General features: G+C 54.0%; 1 protein-coding gene across 7 annotated transcripts in view; it reads right to left on the bottom strand.

The window, feature by feature from the left end:
• LOC136300898 (protein CEPU-1) overlaps positions 1-18,407 on the bottom strand; it is a 356,401-nt gene that overhangs the window by 131,031 nt on the left and 206,963 nt on the right. For 3 of the 7 annotated variants that reach the window (XM_066203605.1, XM_066203606.1, XM_066203609.1), the window contains exon 2: positions 6,487-6,571. In XM_066203605.1, the coding sequence (XP_066059702.1) occupies positions 6,487-6,571 (85 nt within the window). Of the gene's footprint in view, positions 1-6,486; positions 6,849-6,970; positions 7,054-18,407 lie in introns of those variants that run through there. The other 4 variants (XM_066203604.1, XM_066203607.1, XM_066203608.1 and 1 more) reach the window with 3 other exon arrangements.

Here is an 18,407-nt window from a genome sequence, read left to right as displayed (position 1 = left end):
TATTCCACACACAACCCGTTAACAGCCTGCATATTGTCGCAAGGCTGAAATGCTGTCTTCCAACCTGATCCCCAGTCCATTACAGTTGGGATAAAGACTCGTGGTGACATTAATGAGCCCTGGATCAGCCCCTTTGCTGGCACAAATCTCTCTGTCGCATCGGTGGGATTGCATTTTCCCCATTTGCCCGTTTGTTTGGCTCTGGATTCTCATTACAATTTCTATTAGCCCAGGCTCCCACTGATGTGGTTGTAGATTAGTTCCTTCCTGATTTTTTTCCTCTGAAAGAAAATAAGGGTGTCTGAGTTCAAAGTGGCAGGTTTTGGCAGGTCTGGGGGGAAGAAAACAACTCTGTCTGATCAAGAAGAGGATTTTTCCAACAGCATAAATTGGAGTAACTCCAGTGAAGCCAACGGAAGTGACAAAGACTTGGGCAAGCTGAAGATGACCCACATCCCCAGCCCACCTCTGTTAACAAATGTGGAGCTGCCAGTTCAGGGCTGCAGTGCCAGCAGCAGCGTGGCCCAAAGGGCTCTGCCGGGGTGACATAGGGACACACATCACGACAGCCAAAGGCCAGAGGTGAGGCCAGGTGCCATCCCTTGGATTGGCACCCACAAGTGCTTGGGTCCAAGGCTTATATCAGCGCATGGTTGTGGTGAGGCAGCTCCAGAGCAGAATTTGGGGCTGTGAGCAGCCCCACAGAGGCATTGCTTTCCCAAGTACCAATATCCCTGATTTTACTTCACTCCCACCCAATCAACCACCCTCCCAGCAGCTCTGCAGTACCCCAGCCACATAGCTACCCCCAAAATGACAATTCCCACCCAAATGAAGCACCCAGTCCCTTCTTTACACCCCAAGCAAGGGCAGGGCATGGGTGGACATCTCTGGTGCCCTCCAGTAGGACGTTCTTAGAGCAGTTTCCTTGCAGAGGGATGAATCCTGCCACAAAGAGACTGCAACGCAAGCAGATGACTCACGGAGCAGAGAAAGGAAGCATTGCAATTGCTGTGCACGAATCAAGACATTTATAGGACCTGGGAGGGCACCCAACGTCACACGAGGAGCTGAGGGCAGGGCTGACAACTGAAAACCCATTTCCTAAGCCTGCCTTAACCATCAGAAACACCAGCACCTCTCCACTGGCCACCTGTGGGGCTGCTCTGGCCTCCCTTCCCCATCCCAATGTAGTCTGTGTGACTTCAGCCTTTCCAGATGTGAGATGCTTGAGCCAGGATGGAGATGACAGCTCCACACAAGCCCACTTGTCCCCTAGGAGACCACAGCTCCAGTGAACCAGAGGCAGCAGCTCTACCAGGAAAGCTATAAAGGGAAACCCTCCTCTGGCACAGCAATCAGGAGCTTGTCTCATCTCAGATGGAAATTGCACTCAGGAAAAAAAAAAAAGAAAAAAAAAAAAAAAGAATAATCCATGCATATGACAATTTTTTTTTCACCACTTTAAGCTGATTCCATCTCCGAGATGGGAGAGAGGTGGCAGAGATTTGCTGACATGTCACTTTAGTAATAAACTCCTCTCTCAGAAACGTGCCATCGCCAGCAAAGCAATCGGCTCGTGAGCTACAAACCCTGCACGTGGGGCTCCTGCAGCCTCCCCACGGGGCATCCCCAGGAATGTGGGGACAAAACCCCCGCCAGAAAGGAGGAGCCAGCGACAAGGGGAGGAGGAGAGGCAGGGGTGAAATGGCACCGTGAGGGATGCAGGAGAACATGCTCTGCTCCTTCCTCACCTCAATACAGGAGGGGTCACCACAGCCCTGAATTTATTCCCTAAACCTCAGGATGAAAAGGAGAGAGGTTTGAAGGGGAGGGGCAAAGGTGGTGGATACTGGAGAACTGGGGGAATTAACTTGGGTTTAAGGCATGAGTGTGCAGCTTAGCTCCATCCTCACCCCATGCCCACAGGACTGCTGGAAGCCGCTCCCAGCCCATCCCAGGGGCTCAGAATTCCTTTACTGCTCAGGAACTGAGAAAAGCGAAGGTGTCACACCTTGGCTTCTGCAAGCCCCAGCTATATCCCTCACTTGGGGCTTGGAGCTGGGAAGTGCGCAGGCAAGCAATCAGGAGTCTCTGAAATAAATAACTGCAGCAGGATGAAAACTACCAGGTACTGAGCTTGGAGACCGTCAGAATGGGATGAGTTTTCCACAGGTCTGAACCCTGAAGAGGCAGATGAGCACTGATCTGGAAATCAGGAATGTGGTGTACAGGGAAGGGAGGAGTTGGCTGGGCAGGGGATGGCAATACCTAACTTGGCGTGTTCTCAGCTGGTGGGACAGGGTGGACAACTAACACTCCCTGAGTGGGATTCTTGCAGCTCAGAGTGGGAGTGGGAGCCCAGAGCAAAACGGACACAGAGCTGGGCAGCCACCAGAGGAGGTTTGGCAATGGGGGCAGGCCCCTTTCATCATCATCCTCTGCCCTGTCTGGCTTTTGTTGCTCACACCAGGAGCCCAGCCTGGCGCTGGGCGCTGCTCTTTGAGCCCCCCTGACTCAGCCGAGGCTTTCCCAGGCACAGACAGCCTGGAACGGGCTCCCCTGCCCTCCTCCCCCCGCAGGATTTCTGCACTCATTGACTGCAAACCACAAAGGCAGCTGCCCAAAACCTCAGCGAGAATCAGCCTTGTTCAAACCCTGGCAGGAACAGCGCTGGGGGAGACACGGAGGCTCCCCCAGGACCTGGGTGCTGGAGCACACCACATTTACCCGTTGGGAGACCATTTCTATTTTTCTATTACACAATAAAAACACAGCAAGGCAAATTTCTGTGAATGAAGGGGGAAAGATGGGGCAGCAGAGTCACAGAAAACAGACCCATCTCCGAAAAATAGTCTTTTCTGCTTAGCAAACAAGCACTTTCTGTTTGCACCCATCAAACAAACATGCTTGATTTTGTTTTGTTTCACAGCCAAGTCATCATTTCTCCAAAATTATTTCAAGAGCACAACAGGGGCCAAATAAATTTGCAAAACAGGCTTAGGTAAAGAATGACAGAGCTCAGTGGCAAAGCTCACAGCCCTTTTCAAAGCCTGAGTGGAAACCACGGGAAACATCAGGGTTAAAAAAAGCTTTGCCTCATGTTTAACTCAGATTTGACTTTTAGTGTTGGAATCAAAGAGGAGAACAAATGAAGGCATTGGATCACCCTGCCAAGGAAACCAGAGGAGATGGAGAGAGGAGCACAGGCGGGTTCGGGGGGACACCATGCAGGCGCCTGTGCTGCTGATGGGAACGTCAGAGCCTCGCCATGGAGAGCGCTGACTGATGCCAATTAAAGTGAAATCATAATCAAGCCGTTTGTTTTGGTGCCCAGAGAGCTGCTCCAAAGGTCTCAGCAGCGCCTGGACTCGGTTCAAGCACTGCATGGAAGTTCAGGATGGGCCCTCTCCAGCACGAACCGCTTGCTGCTGGTGAGGGCAGAGCTGGCTGGACGTGGTGGGAGGGGATGAAGATCAGCCTCGTCCTCACAATCTGTACTTGGGGACACAAGGAAGGACAGAAAACTCTGACCTTCACCTGCACACAATTCCTCAGTGTAACCCCAAAGGCAGGACCAACACATCCATCAGTAAAAACACTGTACACCCTCAAACCCTTTCCCTATTCCCACAGGATTTGCTGCATCCAGGAGTGAATCCCACCCCTCCTATCCCAGGCAGCAGCTCTAACCCAACAGCTAAAGCTTGATTTAAATTTAAAAAAGTCCTCCAAAGTGCTGGTATCCACGACATACCTCTACCCTCCAGCAGAAGGAAGGAAGCCAGAAGGAAATATCTGAACATCTCCAATGTCTCTGGTCCTAAACTGATTCCCTACAGTGGATTGAATGGAGCAAAGCCTTTACAACAGAGAAGTCTCCTTGCAGCTTTCAATCCAGCTTTTTTTTTCCCAGCACTGAATTCGCTCTGCCTGGAGGGACAGAGCTGAAAAGAGCCTCTTGGCAGGGCACTGCTGCTCGACAGCTTCTCAGGCTCCTCAGCACCTGCCACCCCAATAAAACAACCTATTTCCACAGCCAAAGCCTCTCCCTTGGGAAGAGTGGGGGACAGGACTTTCCAACTGCTCCCAGAGAAACAGCAGCTTCTGCTGCTGAGTTTTCAGCTTGCTCTTCCCTTTTGGCATCTGTGAAACACCAAGGAGGGACCTCTAGAAACATCTCTCCTTCCAAATCCTTGGCTGCAGCTCCCCATCCTCCCACCTTGCATGGAAATGAGTGGGATTGGATTAGACCTGATTTTTTTTTCCACCTTCCCTGACTGCCACCCATGCGGGGCTGGGCAGGAGGTGGCTGGGAGCATGGCTGGGGTCTGCCAGAGCCTTTGTAGCAGCATTGCTATTCTGCACAAGTTAACTCCTCCACAACAGATCGATGGGCACGCCGGGCTGGGAGGGGAGCAGGCAGGAAGATTCATGCTCCCTTGATTTCCTCTGGTTTTCACATGCTCTGCTCCTCCCAGCTCGTGCCACGGCGCAGCAAGACTGGGACGGACCAGGGGATGCAGCAATGTCCCACTGCCTGCTGGGCCAACTGCTCCCACCTCAAACCAGCAGGAAAACACCTCCAAAAAGCCCAGGCAAAACCACACTCCTGCACCTCTCTGTCACCACAGTAGAGCACTGGTGGTGGCAGCAAGCCATAAATTTCCAAGAGCAATCCCTGCTCCAGGGGCAAGACAGCAGGAATGTCACCAGCATCCACACAGGCTGCACATCCCAAAGCGCGTGTGCTCCTCTCCTGGGGCACACCTGTATTGACGAGGCACCTGTCAAGGGACACGGACAGCCCCTGCCACCAGGCCAGCTCCCGGCTCTACTGGGATGCACCTATGGCAGCTCTGGGATGATGACACGTTGCTGTCCTTCCTCCCTCTCCCCAGAGCCACCTCCCTGGAGCAGGATTTGTCCCCCTTCCCACGAAGCCTCCCTGACAGAAGAATCCCTCCTGCTGACTCACCCAAGCTTCCCTTTGTTCTCCTCCAACACCAGCGACCACCCAGTGCCAGGGCAGAGCACCTCGATCCGTGGTGTGGATCAAGATCCCCAATCTATGCCCAAAACCCTGGGCAGGCCCTCACCAGAGCCTCTTCCCAGAAGTTTGCAGAGCACCCCCTCACCCGCTGTGCATTTCTCTGCCCAGACCCCCGGTAACCCACACCCCTCCCTCTTTGATAGCAGGGTCTGTAGGATTTTTGGCACTTGGGAGAACACAGCGATTCAGGAGAGAAAAGGAGCCACTACTTTTTTAAGCCAAGCTCCAATTCCTAAGCGAGACACTCTGTCCTCCACCCTCTGCCACCCGTTTTCCAGCCTCTTTGCCCAGCCGTGCCATGACGCAAGACAAACCCAAAGGAACGGCCACGACACAGCCCCCACCCTCCCAGGAACACTCAGGGGCTGTGGGGGGACACAAGATTCGGCTACAAACAACTGAGTGGCAGGAAAATTCCTGCTGAAATTCCCCCCAGGGCTGTTTTTCCTGCTCTGACTCGGCCCCTCTCTGCTGGCTGGTGTAGAGCAGGAGTGCGGTGTCACCGCACACACCCAGCTGTCCCCGCAGATGTTGGTGTCACCTATGCAACGCTCCGGAGGAGCAAAGTCCCTCCCGAGCATGCCGGAGTTGCAAGCGCCGCTTCCCAGCGCTGCAATTAAAACCTGGCTTTTGATTTTTAATGTCCCTATCAAACATCCTCTGGGATGACTGCGCCCATCTGCTGTGAGGACAGGGACGAGTGTCTGGGCATAAGATGTCCCAAAAATTATGCTGAGCAAAATTATGGATTCCTCGGCAGCCCCTGAACACCCCTCGGATCGCTGCTGCTGCAGGGGACAGGACCCTGGTGCAACGCCCAGCCCCCATCTCTCCCCTTCCCAGGGAGGGAATGCTGCCAGGGAGCAGCTACCCCTCGCCTCTGGAGCAAGGGGATTTTTAAGGAGTGGAGCATCTACCTGTCCGGAGCCAGCCCCGTCCTGCACTTCCCTATTCTAGCAGGTCTGGACATTAAAAAAAAAAAAAAAAAAAAAAATCACAAAGCCACACCAGGAGGTCAAAACCTCCCCCTTTCCCCGGGCTGGGGCAGTCTGACACGGATGAAGACACCCCGGGCACTGCACTCCGGGAGCAGAGCAGGATTTATCCGCGCCGAACGCAGCCAAAGCGCCCGAGCCACGCTACCGACACAGCAACGGAGCCCCTGCCTCGTACCGCTGTGGGGCAGGGCGCCAAAAGGGAATCACATTCCCTTATTTTTCAACCCCCGGTAACTTTCCCGAAGACAACTGGGAGGGCTGAGCCCAAACCCATTCCCCCGGCACTCCAATCTCTCAGCTCGCTGCCCGGTACCATCCTACACCGCCAAACCGGCACGGCGCATCCCCCGCGGGGAAACTGAGTCACGTCCCCAAAAGCCACCAAGCAAGCAGGACCCCCCGACCCCCCCAAGGCCCCGGCCCAGCTGCTCCTACCTGAGCGTGGCGCTCTCCCCTTGCCGCACTGTCACGTTGTCCATGGCTTTGGGGAAGGTGGCATCTCCGCTGCGCACGGGCACTCCTGCGGGCACAAGGAAGAGCAGCCTGAGACAGAGGACGACCAGGCACCTCCAGGGCAGGGCCAAGCACCCACCGACCCCCATCCTGGGCAGCGGGGACTTTTCCAACAGGCAAAAAACACACCCGACAAGGCGAAAAGGGGGAAGGGGCGGGTGGAGAGGAGGGATGGGGGGGAGCAAAACCACCGGGGCGAGCGCTGCGGAGCTCCACGGAGATCAGGAGAGCCCCCGGCAAGGCTGGCTGCGAGCGCTGAGCCTGCCGAGCGGCATCGGAGGGAGTCCCGCTGTCCTCGGGCGAGGGAGGAGGACGGGAGGGCCGGGGGGAGGAGGAGGAAGAGGAGGAGGAGAAGTGGCAAAGGTGCTGGGCGAGCCGGTTCTTCGGGCAGCAGTCCGAGGCTCACTTGGGCGAGGAGGCGCCGGGGGGGCCCAGCTGTACCCCACTCCCGCACGCTTGTCCCGAGGCGGGGGCAGTCCAAAAACCAGTAAAAACCCCCAAAAACACCCCCGAGGCGAGCTAGCAAAGGTGTCCAGGCGCAAGAAGGCACAGCGGGCAAAAGCCTTCGGGATGCCCTGCAGCTCCTCTCCTCCCGCCCCGCTGCCGGGGGGCTGGTCCAGGCGGGATGCAGGATGCCGGGATGCAGGATGGGGATGAGAGGACGGCGGGATGCAGAATGCGGGGATGTCAGGCTGCCGGAGCCCCTGGCTGGCCTCAGCGGCGGGCGGGGGGGGCGCGGGGGGGCGGCGGCAGCACCCCGGCCCCGGCCGGCAGCATCCCCGGGGTTGTCATGGCAGCGGCTCCAGCGCTGCCCGGCGCCTCGGCTCCCGCACGGCCCGAGCCCCGCACACGGGCGGGCGGGCGGGCGGGCGGCAGCGGGGCGGGATGCGCAGGAGGACACGCACATTAACCCCCGCCGCGCCGCGCTCTTCGGGGGGATGGCGAGACCCCCTCCTCCTCTGCTTTCTCCTCTCTCCCCCCTGCGCTTACCTGCGTCCCGCAGCCAGCGCCGCACAACTCTCCCCTTTGCCCTCCTCTACCTCGGCACCTTCCCCATCCCAGGCGGCAAAGTCACTGTGCAGGAGGGGAAACTGAGGCACGGGTAATATCCCCCCTCCTCCCTCCCAAGGCAGGTGATGATGAGGAGAGGCAGGAGCGTGTCCTCCTGGTCCCCTGCACCTCTCAGACACAGCGTGAGCTTAAGTGGTAAATTCCTCCCCAGCCGCAAGCACGGTCCCCGCGTACTTTTTATCAGCTCATAATTTAACAAATATCACATTTGCTTATGCCGAGTAATTCCTCCTTCCCTCCGCTAGTGGCTAAACACATTAATATTTCCAGGCACAGTTCCATGCTGGTGAAAAGGTGCTGGGGAGCATCCTCCGAGCAGAGAGTCCTGGAGGCAGCAGTCAGGTCACAGCTTTTGGGGTGCTGCACCCCTCAAACCCCCGCAGCTCAGCCTTAGGGAAAACCAGGTCTCCCCCCTTGCTGTGCCCAGTGACTTCCCTGCTTTGCCTTATCCAAAAATCCTCCCTCCATTCCCCCACCGTGTGCCCGGCAGCTTTTGCACGGCACCAGCGTGGGGTGGTTTTTGCCGTTGTTTTTGAGTTCGCTGCTGGCAACCTGAGCTGGATTCAAACTGGTGACCTAGATGTGAAAGGATCCATAGCCCGTTACTAATCCCTGGAGTCTCCGAATCCCCTGTAAACTACTGCTTAATTCACTAACTGTGCTATTTAATCTCTAAAACATTATGAGCTGTGCCGGGCAGAGGAAACACTCCATCAAATAAAGCTTTAGTATTATTGTGCATGCTGACTGGTCACACGAGAAGGGGATTGCTCTGCGAGTCTCTCTACTTTTTCCTTGTCTGAAGGTTCTCTGCTCCTTGAATTGAGCGCTGGTGGGACGTGCTGCCTCGAGCCCTGTGTTTTCCCAGAGGAGACGGCAGCTTTCCCCAGCTCTTGGCAGAAGGACTTCAATCCCTGCAGTGAACTCGGCTGTCAGAACTGGCAGGGGAGGGGGGGAAATGCTGCAATCAGCGGATCCTTTGGGGCCACAAATTGCATGGGAGGGGTCTCTGAAACCGCGCTGCATAAGGAGAGACCGTGAGAGGCAGGGGAAAATCCTCTCTCCAGGGTTGTGTCATTGCACCGGGGTGTACAAGATAGCAAAGAATAAATCACACCAATCCTGCTGATGCTGCGGCATCCAGGCACCCCGGCAGGATGGGGACCCCGCTGGGATACCTGCAGGACCAGCACACAAGAGCTTGCTCTTTGTGGGGCCGCTCCTTTGAATGGGCAGAGACCAACTCCTGTGTCAGCAAAACCGGAGGGATTCCAATAACCACAGCCAGTTAACCTTTTAACACAGAATTCAGGCCCGGATCGCCAGGAGCATCTTAAATTACGAACAAAAAAAAAAAAACCATCTCCCTGCACTGCAAACATGCGAGGCTGGGGCAGATGTGACCTGCAGAGCTGTTCCAGCCCTCGCCAGGGCTGAATTTGGCCCACTGTTAGGAGATCATCAGCAGCATTGTTTGAAAATCCCAAGGAATTTACATCCAATATGCTCCTGCATACTAAAGCGCGGCAGAATCCCTGGTCTCCCTCCCTCTCTTGCATACATACAATGTACATATAAATCAGCCTGTCACAGCTCGTCTCTTTTCTGACAGCTGTAATTGCTTCGGACTATAAAAATATCTATAGACAATAAACACAACGCGGGAAAACAGCAAAGAGAAAACCAAATCAAGGTTCCTTTAAATAATTCAGTTGCTCCAGCAGCAGTGGAGCCAGCAACTGAGTCCAGCTGTGAAGGTTCAGCAGCGAGAGAAAGAGAGCTTTGTAGCCTCCTCTGGGGATGAGAGAGTCTTTTTTCCTTCACTGGGTTTTGACCACAGCAGCAGCAGAGTTTGCTGCACGCGGGCTGAGCCCATCTGAGCACCAAACAGCCTCTCGCTTTCAACTTCTTCCCTTTCTTCCTACTTAGGTGAAAGTCTTTTTCTTTTTTTCTTTTTTTTTTTTTTTTTTCCCTCCTCATTGCGAGCAACAGGCAGGAGACAAGCAGAAGGAGCCAAGCGCGGCACACTGGAGGTGTATCTTTATCTCCGTATCCATCTGGCTGCTCTCCTCTCTCCAGCAAGGCTAAAGGCCCCCCTCTCCTGGCAGAGACCACAAACAGGGCAGCACAAGCAGCAAGGGCTGGACCCGGTGGGAAGTGATGCAGCGGCAAGGACGGAGCCAGGGGAAGGATTTTCCCCCCGGGAAATGGCAGCTGGAGGGGAGGGTGATGAAAACCTGGATGGAGAAGGGGTTAGAAGGAGCAAAACCCTGTGGGTTTGCTTCCCAAAGGAGCGTCTCTATCGATAGCTGGGGAGGAGGAGGTGCAGAGGCAGAGCGGGGAGCAAAGCAATCCCAAAAATGTCCCCCAGGGAGGAATGATGGCATTTGGATTGCTGCGAGGGACCCCGACTCCTTCTGCAAGGACCCTCCCAGCAAACATTGCCCCAGTCTCGGGCTTTTCACGCAAAACCAAGCCTTAAGCAGCTAATTGCAGATCGGAGTTGTCCCAAAGGCCGATAATCAGATGTAAATTTGCAGTTCAAGTTCCTCTATATCAAGGGAAACAACGTTGCTTGCATTTTTTTTTTCCTGCTTCCTCCGAAGTATCCAGCACGGATCTATGTTCTATTTTATTGCAGCTGCTTGCAGGTCCATGTTAAAGGTCCTCCCATCCTACAGACCTGCCTGCAAACCTGCATCGATACAATCCTTACACCTCCCCACACCAATGGATTTCATTCCTGGAGAACAAAAAACTACTTTCAATAAGTAGGTCATAGCAAGGCAATTCGTACTGCCAGATTTTCCTTTTAATTCCTTTTTTTTCCCTTTTCAGGGAGTTGATAGATGGCAATCTATAGCCCCAAAGTGGAAATTTATTTTTAATCTCGAATGGCCAAAATATGATCAGAAACATAATTTATGCTCCAGACATTCTCGTTCCTTCCAAATGAAAACACGACTTTATAACGCCGGCCGTGCTATCGCATACCACATTATTCTCCAATAAGCTCCGAGTTGCACAAAAAAAAAGTGCTTAATTTCCTTGGCGTTAGTCAGGTGAATGACACACGGCTCCGGGAGAGCTTTTCCTGAATAACTGCTGCAGCCATTCAGCGGAGCCACAAAGGACGCGGGCTCCAGCTCCGCTCGCTGCCTCATTTATCCCCTCGTTAGCGGTGGCCCCAATTAAAGAACAATGATTGGGAGCCTTACTTGGCCGGAGCCCTTCTCGCCCCAAAGGCATTCCCGCTCCGAGCCGGAGAAATCTCCTGTTCAGGGCTGTTTCTAGGGCAGGTTTTGGAATGCAAGCAGCATCCTCGTGGGCCCTCAATCCCTCTCAGGCGGGGACTCCCAGCACCCTCTTCACCGTGCTTAAAAACAACGCAGGAGACCCCATTAATCCCCGCCACAGATGCTGTTAATATTTAACTGCAGTTTAGATAAACTTACAGTAACCACCCTATTAAATTTAACTAAAATGTGCTTTTGGGAGCCTTCCCCTAAAGCCACGCTGCCCTGCTCTGCCTGCACTTTGCACCAAGCGCCTCGCAGTAAAAAAAAAAGGAACATTTTGTTTGCCCTTTAAAAAACCGCTAGGCTCGGGTTTGTCGCTTGCTCTCATCGTGCTCAGGGACTTCGGAATTTTCTCAAGCACGAATTAACTCCTTCCAGGGTGGCCTGAGCTGCAAAGCCTCAGCCAAGGGGCTGGAGGAGGAGCAGGTGCCCTGGAAAAAGCTGCAGATCTGTCCCAAAGTGGTGCTGCAAACCCAGCACGGGGCTGATCTCCCTGCACCATCTCACCCTGAGCGTACCCCGGAGGAAAAGGAAAGCCAAAACGCCCCACAGCCCTCACACACAGCAGCACCCTGAGGATACTTGAGATCTCGTCACTGGCAGTGTCCAAGGCCAGGTTGGACAAGGCTTGGAGCAGCCTGGGCTGGCGGAAGGTGTCCCATGGCACTGGGTGAGCTGTAAGGTCCCTTCCAACCCAAACCATCCTGGGATTCTTTGTACATTCCAGAGAGGCCAGGCAGGGCTGCAGCTGGGACACAGAATCGGGAGGATGCCAAGCAGCCCTCAAGGCCTCACTTTTCCCTTTGGATCAGCCCTTTCTCCCACAGCCCCCAGTGTCCGGGGCTTGTCCAGCAGCCCAGGCAGGCACACGCATTTATGAGGTGACACCTCTGCAGGTCCAGACTCCACATCTATGACTCTCTGCATAGATGACTCCATCATCTATGCAGAGAGTTAAAAAAACTGATCAAAGAGCTACCAAGCCATGCTGGCACAGTGAGAATTATGAACTGGGATTGATCCTTGGTACAAATCAATATTGATTTTACATAAATCCGTTTCTCGTGGCTTCCTTGTGAGGTCACAGTGCTGTATGAACACCCCAAAAGACTTCTTTGATACAGACTCAAAAAATCTCACAGTGTGGGATTTTTGTTTTTTGGCTCAGGTGCCAGGGACAATGATGATGTGGGATAAAGCCATGCCATTATCCATCTAATGGCATTTGATAAGTGTGTGACATTAACCCAGAGCTCTACGACTCAATCCCTGCAGTCAGTGAAAAGGGGAAAAAGCTGAATAAGCTGAAAAGCAACGGCAGACACTCCTCAGGCTTCACCATGGATATCTGGGAGCTCCAGCACAGCTCCTTTAAATGTGAAAACACAAGGTTCTACCCCCTCTGAGGCTCTGCCCACAGTCTGGGGGCTCGGTGCTAGATAACTGTTTGGAAAAGCAGCTCCAGGAGTTGCTGTGCCTTCTCCTGGGATGGTCCCAAGGCAGACACACTGAGCCAAGCCTTCCCCAGCCCATCTGGATATCACACACATCCTCAGCTGCAGGGAGCAGCAAAAAGCCTGGCTGGTTCACCCCCTCCAGCTCAGTTTCCCCCCAAACCCTTTCTGAACAGAAAACTGCTCAGTCCCCACAACACCAGGGGAAGCAGACAGCAGGGAAGGAGCACATAGCTTAGATGACCACATGCAGCAAAAAGCAAACACTGAGAGCAGAGCCCCTAAAAAAGCACTGAGTGTGCTCAGCTCTGCTGGGTGAAAGCATCCTTGGATTCAGCCTCTCCTGGAGCCTCTGATCTCCCTATAGCCTGCACCTGCCTCCAGACTGGCATCAGTCACCTCCAAGCCAAGCTTTCCTTTCTGAGCCCCCACCAGCTGCTGCCAAAAATCGGCTTTTTCCCATTTCAACCTCAAACCAGCACCTTTGCAGCGCCCATCTTCTGCCAGTCTGCTTCCCTGAAGTCACCAAATTGCTCAAGTACATTCCTTGGGAAAAAAAAGTCCAGGCTCGCTGCTGCCTGCCTGTATCAATTTGAGTTTTGCCACTGGTCCTCTGACCCTCACAGCTCTCCGCATCCAAGAATAATATTAATAATAGTCATGCCATTAAGCAAGATACTTGGTTTGAATCTGAAGATTTTGAGAAATGATCTCATAAATTTAATTCCCGGGGTACCATCTTTGAGCGTTAACAGGCACAGTCGCCTCTGAATTCTGGGAAATGAGCATAATTACATGGAGATCGACAAGGCACAAATGCCAAGAATTCTGTTAACCTTTAATACTGCAAAAAAACTCTCCCCTTGTAATTATCTCTTTCCTTTGTCTTAAATGTTACTGATGAATATTTAGTGGGATAAGCAAATAAAAGGAGGCTGAGGGGTGCAAGGAGGTGCAGTTCCCTGTGGGATGAGTCTGAAAACCTCACAGGACCATTGTGGGTCAGGGTAGGATGGAAGTCCAGGTGACAAAACTGCTCCATAGGACAATGACACCCCCGTGGTGACACACAGGCATGAGAGAGCCAGCAGAGGAGAATTTACACCAAAATCCAGATTAATTCCCAGCACTGCTGCAAATGCATCTCCACCCAGGTCCACGAAGAGTGACCCCAGAGCCCCCAGTGGGATGGGTTCAGGTGCCCTTTCTCCAAACAGAACTTTGTCTGGGAATAAAACTTCCCAGGTAAAAAACACATCACCTTTCAAACATATCCTCCCTAGGGCTGCAAATGGCACTGCCCTCGTGCTGCATATGGAGCCTGATGGAAAGAAGATTTTCTCCCGGTGTGAACTGCATTAATATCTGTCAGAGCTCTGGCATTTCTGCCTATAATGATGAAAAATATGTGCCGAGAATGCGGGGTGCTCTCAGCATCGCCTCCCTCCCCATGAAGGGAAATTAGAAGCAGCTGCTCCTGTTCCCGTCCTCTTTGCAGCCCTATAACATTATCTGGGGAAGCTGATGATTTGGGAGATGGCGTGGGGATAAGGGAGCCCCGTGACCTATCCGCATTCCAGCGGTGCCGTGCTGCAGGCAGGGCTCAGCCCTCCCCTTCCCGGAGCTGGAGACCGGTGGAAAGGTCACTCTCCTCTCTTAATGTCGTGTCACAGCCACTGCTGAGGGAACAAGGCAAAGAAAAAGGCACATCTCGCCCACTGGATGGAGAAAATCCAGCTCTGTCCTGGGAGGCGTGTGCCAGCAGGAGGAGGCTGGGCTCCAACCACCTGCAACGCCAAATGCTTGCAGAGCGCTGTCCAGGAGCTCTGGGAGAGGTGGAAGGAGCTTCCTCCTGGATTTGAAGATGCTGCTCTCAACCACATCCAGGCCAGCAGCTGGAGCTGCTGATTTGGATGGGCTGGGAGGCAGCGAATCCTGTGCCATGGAGGAGAGGGATTGCAGCACAGCCCTGTGCTCATCCCAAAATACAGACAGCATCAGGGGACAGAGGATATCCCACCCATGAGTGTGCCAGCCCCAGATCCCAAATTAACCAATGCTTTCCGGGCCACTGAGGTTGGAAGCTGGTCCGCCCAGAAGCCTCAAAGTGCCACCAGAGAGGCTGGGTGTGACAGGAGGGACTGGAGCAGCCACAGAGCAAACTTCCCTTCCAGCCTCAAGGCCAGACCTTTACATGTTCCCACCTCCCTCAGGAGGAACCAAGCCAAAGCAGTATTTATTCACAGAAGACTGGGGAGAAAAAAGAAAGGAAAGAGGTGAGTTCATAAAGTCCAACACCATCCCCTCCCGGGATGGCTCTGCACTGGCAGAGGGGAGGAACATTGTCCCAGCCCAGGGCTGTGAGCACCAGTGAGGGCTGCAAACCTCCCCGAGAGAGGTGACACCATAACCACCCCGGACCTGGGGTCTCAGGAGCTCCAGCCAGTGCCTCCAGCTACTCCTGAGCTCAGAACATGGCAGATGTTCTCTTCCCTTCTTTTCTTTCCTCTTTCCCTTTCTCCTCCCCTTTCCCTTCCTCTTTCCCCATCCCCTTTCCCTGCCTTCCACTGGAGCAAGGTTTCTGGTCTCCGAGCTGCTTTTATGCCCCTTTAAAAGGTTATAAAAGCTGTCTTTATATTCCAATAAAGGGATATAAAAACAACCTTTTTCTCAGTTCAATAAACGTGGTTAACTTTTCCCCCCATTAACACTTTTTTTGCCTCAATGCCGTGTGCACGTGTGGGCTGCTCCAGGACGTGGAGGAGGACGGGGCTTTGGGCATCACATCCCGAGGCAGGAGACAGCAGAGCATCCAAAGGGAGAAGGACCAAGGGGCTGTGCTGGGGGCACCAGGCAGGTCTGATGCCAAGCAAAGAGGAGAGAGATGAGGATTCAACCTCACTGGATACTGTGCTGGTGCATTTGCTCCACAGAAAATACCTCCTGGAAGCAGCGTGAGCTCAGGGAAGGGCTGCGCTGTGGCGTGAGAAAAATTCAAGGGATGAACTATAAATCAGGGGGTAAAGAGTTGCCCAGCAGGGCTTTGCCTCTCCTGGCAGAGGCCTGTGGACGTAAGGGATGATGAACTGCAGCCGCCCTGGTCTCCATCCCTGCACGAACCAGCAGCTGCAGCACCCAGGGCTGTGCCACCTCTCTCCTGGGTGACAAGGGACAAGTCACTTCACCCCGTGCTGCCAACCCCCTGCTCCTGGCAACGTCATTTAGACCTTACAGGCCGTGGGTCAGGAATTGTCCTGCCCGGAGCAGCAGTGTCACAGGAAGCCTGACAGGTCCCTGCTCCCTGTGCAGCCTCCAGACATGGCCCTAATTATTATTTACCGGTTGTGCAGCCATCCCGTGGCTTGCAATCCGTCTTTCTCAAAAGCGTCCTTTTCCTTGGAAGAGGATCTAAACCTGTCCTGCCGCTCGTCCAACAGCCTCTCCAGGCATTAAAACAAGGAGCTTTATTATTTTTGGTGACAGCCTGTTCTGCAAGGTGAACACAACTCGTATGAATCAAACCGACTTGGATTTCATACATCATCCCCCAGCAGCACCAATGTGAAGGGCAGGAGGGGTTTGGCTGCCGAATGCAGAGCAGAGCAGGGAGTTCATTGGTGCTGATCTGTTGGTGATGGGGAGCCTGTGGGGTGCTGGGACCGTGCCTGCTGGAGGGAAAAGAGTAGGGGAGATGTGAGTCCATAAATAAGGCAAGCTGGAGAGAGCAGCTACCAGGAGCTGGAGCTGAAGCCCAGCAATAAGGCACTAAGTGAGAACCTTTCCAAGAACGTTCCCAATCTCTGACCTCGTTTCTCCCCTTCCTGCCCCTGCACAGGAGCTGTGGGATGGGGACCAAACTCTGACCAGGGCAGATGATCTTATCACAGAATCCCAGAATGGTTTGGGTTGGAAGAGACCTCCCACCATGAGCACCTTCCACTATCCCAGGGTGCTCCAAGCCCTGTCCAACCTGGGCTCGGACACCTCCAGGGAAGGGACAGCCACAGCTTCTCTAGGAAACCTGTGGAAAGGCCTCACCACACCCACAGTTAGGAATTTCCTCCCAATATCCAGTCTAACCCTGCCCCTGACTCCTTGCTCCTTGCCCCCACCACGCACCCTGTCCCAGCTCACTCCATCCCACCCAGGCTGAGCCCTCCCTGCCACCTCCAGCTAATTATCCCAGCTAATTTTCTCTGCCAGGTTCCTTTCTAAGGCGGCGGGAGAATGATGAGGGTGAAGGGAGAGGGTGAGCATCCAAGGCTCCCTGGGGAGTTCAGAAGCATTCACAGTCCCTGGCACAAGAAAATCCATACTCATCTTGGCTCTGGGAGGCAGGGCTGCCCTCCCACACTCCTATTAGCAATTCCCAATCATCGTTTATTAGGCCTGCATTGATTTGCTGCTCATTTCAGTGGGAACGAAGAACTAAGAGCCTCAGCCTGGCCTCAGCCAAGGAATCCAGGCACGGAGCCGACAGAGCTGGAGGGGATCTTGGGGATGCTGACCCAGGTTCAGCTCTGCCATTACACAGCAGAAGCAGAGCTGTCCTTTCAAAACAGCCTTTGACATCCCACAAAGCTGGGAGGCATGTGAGGAAGAGGGATCAAGGACAGGAGGGGCTGAGGCTGCTCCTGGTCTGTATTTAGGGTGCTCCTTTCATACTGGGGAGGGGAACATTGTCTAGCAGGGATTCCTGGGAGAATTCACCCAGATCCCACACTCCAAGCCCCAGCCCTGCAGAGCAGCTCAGGACAGTTATTACCCCCTGGGAGAAGCAGTCTCCTAACACCGCTCCAGTTTCCAAGCCAACATTTCCACGTAGCTTGTGAAACACAAATTCTGTTAGGAATCATCTGAATATTTTGTTCTAATAATGCCATAACACCAGCGTACCCATTAGCACATACACGGAAAGGAGTATTTGAATATCAAAACAAAGCAAATTTACAGTCTTTTTTTTTCCCCCTCCTGGCAAAGGCATCACTGCTAGTTATCAGTTTCCAACTGTTTGCACCACAGCTTTTCCATGCGTGTCCCTGCTGTCATCAAACCTGCTGCTCCCTGCACCCCGCGTCCTGAGATAACCCGAGATGTGCAGCCACGGGGACAAAAGGGCCTCACAGCCCCTGGGGAGGAGAAGGGCTGGGAATGACAGGAGGGCAGAGATGGTGGGAGATGCAAATCTCGGGCTGTGTGAGCCACAGATAAATCCCTGTGCACCCAGCAGCTCCACCTCATCCTCAAAACACATCGCAACAACACCCACCTCACCCCATCATGCCACCCACCTCGTCCCATTATTGCTCTCACCTCATCCCATCACAGCACCCACCTCATCCCATCATGGCAACACCTCATCGTATCCCAATGCCCACCTCATCCCATCGCAGCACCCATCTTGTCCCATCATAACACCCACCTTGTCCCATCACAGCACCCATCTCAATCCCATTATTGCCCTCACCTCATCGCATCACACCATCCATCTCTTTCCACCACAGAGCCAACCCCATCCCACCGCACCCCAGCAGACTGAGGTGAGGGGATGCGCTAAAAGCCACGGGTCTGTTGCATTTAGAGTTAACGACATGTATTTTTTTCAGAGTGCCCCTGCATTCAGAAAGCCAGAGCCGCTCTCTAAAACACCCCAGGAAACGCGAAGCCGGGTGAGCGGATTCAGAGGAGAACAGCTCACAATGCCTGCGGTGAGGGGGATGAAAGCCGAGGGCTGCATCCTTGGATGTGCCTCACTTCAGATGGAGCGGGAGGAAATTCAGACACACTTAAAATTCTGCCCCAGATCTGCCAGCACAGAAACTCTGCCTCTGCTTTGAACCAGGCAAGTGAATTCTCTCCCCGGGAAGCGGCCGCCTCGGGGCAGTGTGCGGGAGGCGATGGAAGAGGACATTGGATACGGGCAGGGTCCAGCGCTGCCCCGGGGGGTGACTGAGGTGATTGATGCTGCAGGAGTGACTGTCACCCACCCCGGCAATGCTGGGGCGGTGCTACCCAGCAT

This window comes from Chamaea fasciata, unplaced genomic scaffold (genome assembly GCF_029207755.1).
Source record: "Chamaea fasciata isolate MVZ Bird 193981 ecotype frontalis unplaced genomic scaffold, bChaFas1.0.hap1 SCAF_24, whole genome shotgun sequence".
Classification (NCBI taxonomy): Eukaryota; Metazoa; Chordata; class Aves; order Passeriformes; family Sylviidae; genus Chamaea; species Chamaea fasciata.
Note: the sequence above shows the minus strand (reverse complement) of the source record. Positions and strands in the feature narration are given on the sequence as shown.